This window comes from Sipha flava, unplaced genomic scaffold (assembly GCF_003268045.1).
Source record: "Sipha flava isolate LNK unplaced genomic scaffold, YSA_version1 120_pilon_pilon, whole genome shotgun sequence".
NCBI classification, from domain to species: domain Eukaryota; kingdom Metazoa; phylum Arthropoda; class Insecta; order Hemiptera; family Aphididae; genus Sipha; species Sipha flava.
In genome coordinates this window covers 102,278-114,414 of record NW_020271746.1, presented here as the reverse complement: position 1 = coordinate 114,414, position 12,137 = coordinate 102,278, and the positions used below count along the sequence as shown (strand labels likewise).

Sequence of the window (12,137 nt, the reverse complement as noted above, 5' to 3'; positions counted from 1 at the left end):
CTTCTTCGTACGAAAATACAAGAAATTATTTCAAAATTAGATCCAGAAACTTTTATTGCTATTGGAAAAGCTCAAAATATTATGCAAAATGAAACATTGAAAATAATTTAATTTTAATTAAAAATAATTTAACAAAATTATTAATAAAAAATATGTCCCCAAATGATAGTATTCAAATTGTTGAATCATCGATTAAAACTCGTAAGCGGATGTCGTAAAAAAGAAAATTCATGTTGTTACAGAAAAAAATTCCAGGCAATATTGATTTTAAAACAATCAATGACATAATGAATGGCAGACAACCTTTTAAAAATTTGGAATTATCGCCTTCTGATAGTATGCACTTGAAATATGCTTTTAATACATCGGTTGATGTGAAACGATAATTTAGCCGTTTTAAAAATATTTTGATACCCAATAGGCGACATTTAACATTTGATAATTTACAAGATATTGTAATAATTCAATGCAACAAATCTTTTTGATAATTTAATAATAATAATCACTTTTTTTTTTAAATTTTTTTTCCCCACATATTTGGATGTTTTTAGCACATATTTTATAAATTATACTTACATATATATATGTACATATTTCTGTATTTTTATTACATATAAATCCGTTCCCTAGCCATGAGTTTAAAATTACAATAATTTTATTATTCTTCTTCCTATAAATTTCAACTAATGTCCAACAAGCCCAAGTAGGGTTTGTTAGAACGTTTTTAAAATATTTTGTAAACTTTGCAGCGCTTACTTCATGTGCCTGAAATTTTTTCAAGCACTGTGCTTAAGAATGGTTTTAGTCTTATTTATTTATTTCCAAGTGAACTGCCCGATAGTAAATCTTAATCAAAAGTTGCAATACTTCGTCAAATAAGATGTTAGATAACATAAGTAAAATTTATGATTCATTAAGGAGTTTTTCATTCGATTTTCATAATAATCTTTTCAATAATAATGACACTTAAATCTTAAATAATCTTATAAATTACACTAACGCTAATATATTACATTTTTCTAATTAATCAATGTTAAAATACATCGCTAATAAAACAAACATATTGTCTTTAGGATTTGAATATTGAATTTATTACATTTATTTTACACATATGTAAAAAGTATTTAAGATATTCGATCTTCTTTTTTCATGAATGTTTTTTGTTTTGAATTTTAAGTTTAAGTAGATTTTGCAAGACTAACTAATTTCTTAGGTCACTACCTAATTAATTGAATAAACATAAATTTTGTATTCGAAGCCTGTTCATTTTTACAGACATATAAAATTATTCTATTATGTAATATATTTAAATTACAATATTATATTATATGAGACCTCAACAAAGAAAAGTTTAATAAACACGAAAATTCATAATACTTCATTTACACTCGTATGAAGAAATATAACAAATCAGAAAATCGCGTACAAAACCAATATCTGTAACTATACTATTTTACCTGTTTTGTTTTAATATCTTTTTCTTTTGCGAATTACTCTTTTTGATCTAGATGTTTATGCATTTCGTAACTTAAGTACGGATTATTTATAAATAGATAATGTAGACTAGTATTAATATTAAACCGTCGGAACTAAAAAAAATAAAAAGGAGTAAAAAAAACACGAACTAATTATTTGAAAAGTGTGTACAAACTCTTTTTATTCAAGAGAATTTCATCGATAGTTACATTCGATTAACTTACAACACTAAATTAAATACGTTTTCCATGGTGTATATTATAAATAAGCCTTAAAATAAATTAAAGTAAGGATACGGATAGTAAAAAAAAAAAAATAATAATAATAATAAATAAATAAATAAATACAAAAAAAAATTAATTAAATTAATTAAATGTACATGAAAAAACATACGTGGTTCGGCGTTAATGAACAAAAACATTTTGGAAGACAGACTTTTTTTTGTCATGAAAAATCCTGGGTAAACGATAAAAAAACATATAGATTTCAATGTCGCATTAAAATTAAGATACATATTTTTTGTACTCGTCGTTAAAAAAAGCTCAGTGCTTATCAATAATTTCACATAATGTTTAAAATTTTAAACTAATAAATATATGAATATGAATGTCTTTTTATTACTTCTTAAAATAATTATCTTTTAACCTTACAATATTATGGAACACACAATCATCAATAATTTATAAATAAATATTATTGTTTTTCATTTAGAATACAAAAATCGCAACATCTTAAAATATTTATTTGAAATTCAACGCTTTATTAAATTTTCTTATATTTTTATCTTAAAAAAAGTCTTCCAAAAATATAATATATATTATAAACATACATACATATAATACGCATATGTGTATATATATTTATGATTTTTTTCTTCATTTGAAATACTGTTTTTTTTATACAAATTTATACATATGATTTATTCTAGAAAAAATAAATAAATTTTACAAAAAATTATGAGCGTTGTTTTCTTGCATTATTATTATGATTATAAATACTCCTATACTAAGAAGGTCACACACTATACCCCTATGATAGCTACCTAACTAATCAGTCGAATTTGATATCTTTTTTTTATAATAGTATTATTATCATTATTATTACATTTTAACTCTGATTTCGCCAGTGTTTTACACATACTAAACACTAATTATTGGGATGGAATTTCTACCTGCGACCGTAGAGAGATCTATTTGATGAACACAAAATAAATTATTCAATAATCTTATTCTTATATTTTAAAGGAAAATAATTAGGGAAAGGGGTAAATCGATAAATCAATCGTTTTCAAACTCATAGGCAAGAATAGTTAGCGAGTTCGTGGACCAGAATTTTTTTCGGCTCAAAAGAAAAAATTTAACCCGGAGCCCTATTAACTAAAATTATTTATACCTCTCGGTATTATAAATATTTAGTATACACATACGTTAGCGATAATAAGATAAGAGTAAAAAAATAAAACGCTAAGTAAATAATTGGAATTTTACACAAAAAAAGTTTGTCTATCAAAAATAATACACACATTCGTTTTTAGGGAATTATTTTTTTTCGAACTATGTACAAGAAAAATTAAATAAAACAAAAGTAAAACAAATTATAACAAAAATTGTGATTAAAAATTTAAACTTATAACCTAATACTTTTTATCGATATCAAATGATTACTTAAGTTATTTCAAAGTAAAAAATAAACAATACATATTATTGCTTCTTTGGCATTCAGTGGAATTCGAGAAGTGAGTGTGATGGGTTAGTACCTACATGTGTACAGTGGAAAAGGGATCGAGGTTAGACTGGGTGGAGAGGAAATGCGCGAAATCACGTAGCGCGTGCCGTACGGCTTTATGGCGGTAGAAGGGTTTGGGTCGGCACAGAGATAGGGAAGAAAACAAAAATCAACCCTTATTCCTCGGCGACTTGTTGACTACTGACACGGGTTTTCTTGGTACGGACCGGTGACCACACACGGGTACATCGGGAACAACGTGGTCCACGTGGTAGTCGTCACCGTGGCCGATTTACGTCCGCCCGCGGTTGTCAACAACGCGTTCGCAACAGTGGCGGCGGTGGTGGTCGCGGCGGTGGCCACGGCCGCGCAACTCGTCGACGCAGTGCCCGTTTTGCGCGCCCTCATCTTCTCCTCCCACTCGTCCCAGCCGTGCTTGGACCTGTTCAAATTCCGGTGCTGATAGAACACCAGGCTAATGCGGGTTGGGTGCAACCTGTCGGGTTTCCGAAGCGCCGTGGTGGCGTGCAGTTCCTGTTTGGCCACCTCGAACAGAACGGAACCGTGACTGAGCGCTATGGCCACACCGCCCAACCGAGGGTCCTGCAAAGTTTGCGCACACGACGCACGATGTTACGAACGGCACATTCAACGGTAAAACCATGAGGGTGGACAAACAGCGATACGCGGGCCGAGAAACGCGCGACGACGGTGCGTACCTTAAAACATTCTTCGTTCTCGATGTAATCGGTCACCTCGCCGATCGGATGAACTTTCGGCGCCGCCGCCGCCGCTGCCGCCGCTGCTGTCGTTGGTTCGGGCACGATGGCCGAAGGGAAGTACGGTGTCGGTCCGTATAGATCCCACCTCGGAAGTTGGTACTGGGACATCCCCTGCGAGGCGGAAAAAAAACAAATTAACACGTTACGTACGGGACGTTGCTGAGACCGCGGCCAAACAAATGTTACCGGACTCACCTGGTTGAACAAAGCCGTCGGGCCCGGAGGGTACAGCTGAGACGATTGTGCGTAGGGCAGCGTCTGCGGCGGCACCGACGGCGGAGGAAACCGGTGGTTACCAGTGGCCGCTGTCGTGCTAGCCGAGCGTTGGGAATACGTGGGGGGCTGCTGACCGTAATAATGACTGTACTCCGCTGGGGGAGGGATGACGGCGTTCGACGCCGCCATAGGATTGGACAGGACTTGACTAGATTTATAATAATAACGGTCGTTGTCGACGTTCGCCGGGTCAGTCATCGGTAGTCTCGCAGCTGGTGCTCTGGTCTGGCCGTAGCTGGTCGACTGGCCGTAGTAATCCGACGGATTTTGCAGCGTCGGCGCTGAACTACTACCCTGCAGACATGGTTCTACCGGCTTACCGCCGGGTAAGCCACCCCCGACGGGTGGCCACAGGTTGCGCACGTGATGACGGTCGGACGTCGGGAGGTGAGCCGTCACGTTTGCTTTGGAATTCATTTCCATCACCATGCTCGGAGACATTAAGTTGTCTGTTTGAAAACAAAACAGATATTACAACGTTTAAAACGCACGCTGAATCGTTTTCAACCGATCGGAAATCGATTAACCTACCAAAATTATTCCACGGGCTGTATTGTTGTCCGTTGTAGAAATTGGATGGACTCTGCTCCAGTAAACCTGGTTGATTCCATAGATAATGCATGTTTAACGTTGGGCTGTCCATTACCGTCGAAGATATCTAAACCGAACAACGTGTATGAGTTAGTCATCGCGCAGGGCTAGCAAAACAACTATTGGTATAATGGATTGTTATGAACCTGTGAACTTTGAACTTGGTTGTCACAGTTTTGTTCGGATTGTTGGTTTTTTTGTCTCGTTGGTAGAGGTGTTCTTTTCGGCGATTCGAGTTCTTCGTCTTTACGTTTTTTACGTCGGCACGGTGTCAGTGGTACCGATCTTACCCTCACTTCGCACGGAAATCTAAAATTGCAAGACAAAAATAATTAACTCAATAAAAATACATTTTTAATCGACCATTAACAGTACATACTTGGAAAGCATTTCAACTGAACCGTTCTTAAATTTATCATTTTGAGCTTGTTTATCACCAAATTCGTCCGATTCGTCTACTACGTATAGAGGAAGTACATGGAGCTGTTCGTCATCAGGTTTTTGCATTCCCCGATGTTTGTTCAATGTCACCACCTTAATTTTATTCAGGTATTAATGTAAAACAATTCAAATAACGAACAATTAATCAACTCACCACTGTGCAGCCATTATTCATATTATGAAAGTCACGGTGAGCGTGAGCGCAAAAATCTATACAAGCCGTGACACTCGCAAAAGGACGACCGGGTTTCAATCCTAATCGACAATCTGATCCTTCACGTTCATATTGGATTTGATGGTTGTACGACACCGGAGCTAGTGACTTATATAGCGGTGACAAAGTCGTAGCCAACGTTTGCAGTCTTTCTTCTAACTCTTGTTCCTATTTTAACAGGAACGAAAATTAAACGATTATACATGTTAAATTGTGCACAATAAACGTGATTTGTTATACTATTGGTGTTATTTTCGTGGTAAACCGTAACAAAACTTACCTCAGTCCGTACGGAAAGTCTAAATTTTCGAACATCTTTACTCCTAGCATATTTACAACCGTTGTAGTACATCGACCATGAGCATCCGAATGAAAACGAGGCACCACACGTATCCGGGTCAAGCCCTTGACAAGCGCATGTCCTCGGATCGTTAGTACCACATCGTCTAGTTGTTGGTACTCCGTATCTATTACGTAAGACGAATTTTAATTAATAATTTCAGTTCCTACCGCAAATTATAAACAAAAATATATTACAATTTATTAAAACTTACTTGTTGAGCTTGTGTGATAGCATCGTGTACAAAAAATCGGCCTCGTCAGACAATATACCTTCCCACGCCACGATACAAATCACTATCCAGGAGTGCTGGCATTTATGACCTCGTCTGTTTTTAACGACAAGTAAAAGTTTCTCGTCGGTCGACGAACGTCTTATTACCCATTTTGCCAACGGACAGCCTTGTGCTGTTTTACCCTCTTTTCCTGTGTACAAAACCTACGGAAAAGTAAAAAACAATGATGAGACCAATAATTATTAACGTCCGACAGCAGAACTTTGTCAAATTAGTATCTTATCATGATTACGTACCTTTTCCATCCGTAATCCTTTTCCCTGTATGCCCGACATATTTTCCATATTTTTTCTGAGTTCAATTAAACTGTACGCTGAACCAAGATGTGTGTAAAATGGTCCCGGTTCAGGTGGCGCTTGGTCAACAGGGAAACAATTACAATCAGGAACTGCAGGTTTAGTGTTTGTTTTCAATCTACAAAAAAAAAGTTGATTAACTTTTTAAAATAAAAATTTTAAAAAATCAAAGAAGTTAATAAAACACTTACTTATCATTTGGATTATCAGAACACTGACTATTGTGTAGACAATTTTCTTTTTTAATGTCATCCGGATCGACCACTTCGTCTATCGTTTGCAGTCCATGACAACACCCGCTAGATAAATGTTTTGACGTCGGAGTCTCTGTACCACCCAACCGGCAGCACCATGGACCAGCCACAACATCAATTGGACTAGGACCACCGTTACCACAGAATATATAACCATTTTTTTGACTCACTCTAGGATCGATTCCAAATGGTAACCTGTGCAATCTCACTTCGTGTGGTACTTTAATGAACTCTTCTTTTACATGAGCGATTTTATGAGGTTCTGAAATATTTTGATAATAGTCAAAAAGTTTTTTGTTATATTGTTGTTGTTGTTGTTGTTGTTGTTGATTATGATGATGGTGGTGACGTTGATGGTATTTCGAATGTCGTTCGACTTCCGAATAAAAGCCACCACCCTCAGTAGCTAAGCTCCGAGGATGGTGGCCTTGGACTAAAAAATTATTGCTAATCAAATTTTGTTTCGAATCTGCCAGATATTGTTGATGATCAGATTGACTAAGTGGACTCTTGGCGTCTCCGCTGTCGTCATTTCTTTGCTGACGCTGAAGTGCTTGATGATGTTGCATTATTTGCTGTCGGTGCAAATGTTGTTGGTGCATCTGATGTTGATTATGCGTTTGCTGCATATTTTGATGATGCTGCTGTTGTTGCTGCTGTTGTTGCTGCTGCTGCTGCTGCTGTTGCTGTTGTTGTTGCTGCTGCTGCTGCTGCTGCTGTTGTTGTTGTATTTGCTGTTGCTGTATTTGCTGCTGATGATGCATTTGTTGATGATTATTTTGCTCTGTTGGACTGTGCCTCTGTTCTGTTTGATACTGTTCATTTAGATACTGTTGGTGTTGTGCAGCACTTTGCTGTGCTTGCTGTTGCGCTTGTTGTTTAGCCTGTTGTTGCGCTTGCTGTTGCGCTTGTTGGTGTGCTTGTTGTTGAGATTGTTGCTGCTGAGAATGTTGTTGGTGTATAATTTGCACCTGTTGCTGTTGCTGTTGTTGTTGCTGCTGCATATGTTGATGGTTATTTTGATCACTAGAACCATGTTCCTTTTGTTGATACTGATCGTTTAAATACTGTTGATGTTGGGATTGTTGTGCTTGTTGTTGATCTTGTGGTCTGTCTTGTAAATATTGTTGCTGTTGATACTGTTGTTTATTAAGTATCATCGATTTTATTCGATTATTTATGTTGCTTTTATCAGATACTGGAGTTGATGTATCATATTGGTTATTTGACTGGCCCCATACGCCAGTTGCAGGAGAGTCTGACACTCGACTTCTCTCCTCCCCTACGGAATTTCCATCATTTTTACCTGGGTACCTATAACAGGGAAAGAACAATCAGCATATTTTTTTCCCATAATATTTTTTAATAAATAATTTAATAATGATGAGAAAATTGATAGTTAAATGAATTGCAATGCAAAATATATAGTAGTTAATTAATTATGTTGCAATAATTCTATAATTTCAAAAAAAGATCATGCAACCCTAAACGATATGACAAATAATGAAGACTATTTTACACTTAAACTTATTAAAATCAAATGTGAAAAATCATGAATTCTTACCCATTAGAGTTGTGTAAACTCTGTTGCGATTGGGGAGGTTGTTGAGGTGGGTACCCAGGTATCGCGTTTCCCGCACCGGGTTGACTGAAACTGTTGTTAACTACCTTGACTGACGTGTCGTTGGACGAATCCATGGTCTGCGAAGGTGACTGTTCTTGTACCTGCGCATTTATATAATTATGGTTTTACATAAACGGACGTCGTTGCAAAATACTAAAATGAAAGCACATACGGTCTGTGAAATGTGATTGTAATTCGGCGTTCCGTTGACGAAATCAGTTCTACCAGAAGATTCCAAGTACTCCACGTTACCGTTGATAGTGGGCGCGACGTTTGGCACACCGTTTATTAACGAGCTAGTGGTAACTTGAGTTGGTTGCTGAGCAAAACCATTACTGACTTGAATGAATCCGGTTGTCGGTGTTTGGGCCGCGCTCACCGTTTGATAGCCCGGTTGATTGTAAACATTTGGTGGTGCATGAGTGGAATAATGCAGAGTATTTGCAGGCGAATGGTATCGTATATCTTCTAATTGAATTTGTTGGCCAACGTATTGTGGTTGGGGTGATTGAGTGACAGCCGTCCAACCTGCCAAAAGAATAAAATAAAATCAATGAAACAAATTTCATGTGATCGATTTACAATATGTGTTTCGATACTAGTATGAGATTTTTTTTTTCTAAATCAATTTATATAAAAAGAAATATATGTGAAAGTATATAGTTTTACGAACCCAATGCGTTTCCGTCAGTCGAATGCCACACGGTGGCTGGCGTTCCGAATCGGTTATCTCTAAATCCAATTCCGTTCGGATCGGATTCCATAATGCTAACTGCCTGATTACCGTAGAACCCGGTTCCGTTGCCAGACGTGGTTAACACCGTCCCGGAAAGCTGAAATCGAAAGAGAAATACGGTTGTGAATCCAACCAAACATTGTGGTACAAGGATTGCATATCGTATAATATAAAGTTTATGATAGGCGTACGGAGTTATGATGAGATTCAGTCATTACCACTGGTGATCCGGGAGCCCCGTTCAGCGGAGTCGATGGTCCGGGGGACTGTTGTTGAGAAACTGAATTCCCGGTTATCGATCGATTGCCCTTGTTCCTGTAGGCCTGTAACAGATGTATTTAAAATAAAAATTCCGAAGAAATACCGCGCGCGCCAATCCTACTGTAGCATGTACCCCACGGCTAAACGTAAACAGAACGATATAGTAAGGAACGAAATAAGAAATAAGAAAACATTAAATGGTCGTTTTAGTTTAATAATAGAAAGAATCACACTGGTGGGCGTGCGGATGATACTTTTGAACCGGCGCCAAGTAACGACGACGAGCTTCTTATGTGTTAGGGTGGTATGTATGTACGGTCGTTTTCTTCCCTCTCCCTCTGTCGACTTCCACAATGCTTTATGTACATATGCATGTATATACGTATGATTTATACTACTACTACTACTACTACTACTACTACTACTACTACTATTACTACTACCATTACTGTAGCGAACTATTACGCATCTACTGCTGCTGTGCCACAGCTGGATGCTGTGAGAATCGTGGAAAATGCGCTCGAGGGATTTTATACCCGACCTTCCGCAATCGTTCTTCGAATATACACACTTGTTACGCGCAACTTTCACAGCGCACACACGAGCGGTGCAACACGAAAAACGCCGTGGGGTGATAAAATAACACGGGGAGGAGGGAGGGATGGCATCTACGACTTTGAGCGTATTGTTGTTTTCGAAACCGAAAAGATCTATTATTTACGCAGTATCGGTAATGGTAGCAATAATTCTGCAAATGTTCAAGATTTATGAATGAAACGTTGTCTCCCGTCACAATACCCATTTTCTTTGTCTCGTTGTTCGAATTTAAACGTTGTATTTTACGCACGCGACGATAACGTCTACGAAAATCGGTTGATCATCGCGTAACACTCACTGCGTATTGTGTTTCAGTAGTATAAGCGTATCATTTAACGAGATAATACGTTTTAGTTTTAACGGCGTTTTCACAACTATTTCAAATATCTCAAAAAACAATTAGCGATGACGAAAAATAACCGATACGCGTCCTTTAAATGCTCACACATAAATTACTCAATTGCACTGTTACACATAGTACTTAACATATCAGTGATTTACATAATCATAGTATTGTTGTATAATAACCCAATTCGTTCTGTATAACAATATATTATGATGTCTGTTCGTATTCTCCAGGTTAACCAACAAAAATGTTTCGATAAAATACTAGAGCGCAATGAAGTTAATATTATTTACCAATCTCGGAACAACAAAATCGACGGTGATTAATGAATGTAATAAATTAATAGTGTTATACGAAAATACGATAAAACATAATATGAATTCGATTACGTTAGTGTAAAATAAATACGTTAATTTATAACACAAGATTATGTTTAAATTGAACATAATTATAATATAAAAACCGTACAATTCCGTTAACAGCGTTATGACACGCATCTCTATCGTACGTATATAAAGCTATATATTAAGTGTATTGAATCGATATTTAAACTATTATAGTAGTACCGTACAATACCGCTCTGAGGAACGGTATTAAATGAACGTATGAATTACGGGTTCCCCGGTAACTTTGTCCGATTCGAATATAGTAACACGAATAATTAATAAGAATATTATGTTAAAAGACAGAAGACGTTTCGTGGAAACCAAATAAAAAACCGAACTCAGGGCCTCTGACCTCGAAGGCGAACAGCGTTATAAATATATTTAATAGTAATATCAGTTTAACCGTGTGCGAAGGCGCTGTCTCGGAAGTATTTTTATTTTCGAATATCAACATGGACGTCGACACGTACAGCGTAATAATAATACATAGTTACAAAATAACGTAGTCAACCGTCGATCGGTATACGTGCGGTCGCGGTTTACGTCTGTACATTAACGCGCGCATTTCCCGAGTACGACTGCACATTTGCATATTTGTGTGCGTGTGTGTGTGTGTGTTTGTAAGTTGTGGGCACGTAGAAACGTACGGCTTGCGCGATAGGCCGTCGCCCTAAATTACCATGAAACGTCGACGTACAAAACGATCGACAGCGGTCACAACAACGCTGATTCGATGCCTACAGACTGCGTTGAAACAGTTTTCGACGAAATAATACAGTATTACAACGCGTACAACACCATTTATTTCGACGAGTGCGCAACTCGGTTTCGAGTAAACGTTCCGCTTCGACGACCTCGTACGCTCGGGTGCCGTCTTCGAGGTCCGAATCGCCGGCGTGCCGAACCGTTTGCTATCGTTATTACGTCCGTATTAGCATTTTGGAAGAAGAAGAAGAAGAAGAAAAAGCGATCGAAATACGACCGCCGCCGCAGCAGCGATCAGCGGAGGGTTTTCTCGAAACGTCGAATGTCGGTTTAACGCGGAAGGACGAGAAGGCGCGGGAAAGGAAGTGCCGTCGCCGCCGGTACAACGCAAGTCGTCTCACCGGGTGTGCAAAGGTCTCGTGGGCCCTGGAGCGGTGGTCGCGTCCGTCACGGCAGATGGTACTCGGTTCCGGTGCCGGGTACTCAACACAGCCCGACGACGGTGGTCGCGGCCGCAGCGGTAATGGTGGTGACGGTGTCCGTGGCGGAAACGGTTGCGACTGCGGCGATGGCGCTTCGTGCCGCCGGGATCACGTTGACGGTGTCGGGTCGACGTGCCGGCATGGCGTACCGCGCGACAAACGTCCGACGACCGTGTGTCCACCAACCGTTCTCGTGCGCCGCGCGATGATACGCGGCCGTAGCGGTCCGACAACGGGACGGTAACGATTTCACGCGACGCGTATAAACCGTGTTCGGACGACGGAGAGAGCACAGTCGATATCGGCGGAG

The 12,137-nt window shown here is 38.4% G+C and overlaps 1 protein-coding gene across 2 annotated transcripts in view; it reads right to left on the bottom strand.

The window, feature by feature from the left end:
* Positions 1 to 3,032: 3,032 nt before the first annotated feature.
* Positions 3,033 to 12,137, bottom strand: part of LOC112693944 (DNA N6-methyl adenine demethylase-like) — a 45,787-nt gene continuing 36,682 nt past the window's right edge. The window contains exons 3-17 of one of the 2 annotated variants that reach the window (XM_025569223.1): positions 9,242 to 9,373; positions 8,988 to 9,147; positions 8,487 to 8,842; positions 8,255 to 8,415; positions 6,628 to 8,004; positions 6,377 to 6,554; positions 6,060 to 6,283; positions 5,786 to 5,972; positions 5,446 to 5,673; positions 5,230 to 5,384; positions 4,997 to 5,159; positions 4,791 to 4,917; positions 4,179 to 4,708; positions 3,921 to 4,094; positions 3,033 to 3,804 (exon numbers count right to left, since the gene is read on the bottom strand). In XM_025569223.1, coding sequence (XP_025425008.1) covers positions 3,400 to 3,804; positions 3,921 to 4,094; positions 4,179 to 4,708; positions 4,791 to 4,917; positions 4,997 to 5,159; positions 5,230 to 5,384; positions 5,446 to 5,673; positions 5,786 to 5,972; positions 6,060 to 6,283; positions 6,377 to 6,554; positions 6,628 to 8,004; positions 8,255 to 8,415; positions 8,487 to 8,842; positions 8,988 to 9,147; positions 9,242 to 9,373 — 4,557 coding nt within the window. In that variant the 3' untranslated portion in view covers positions 3,033 to 3,399. The remainder of the gene's footprint in view (positions 3,805 to 3,920; positions 4,095 to 4,178; positions 4,709 to 4,790; positions 4,918 to 4,996; positions 5,160 to 5,229; positions 5,385 to 5,445; positions 5,674 to 5,785; positions 5,973 to 6,059; positions 6,284 to 6,376; positions 6,555 to 6,627; positions 8,005 to 8,254; positions 8,416 to 8,486; positions 8,843 to 8,987; positions 9,148 to 9,241; positions 9,374 to 12,137) is intronic. The other variant, XM_025569224.1, reaches the window with a different exon arrangement.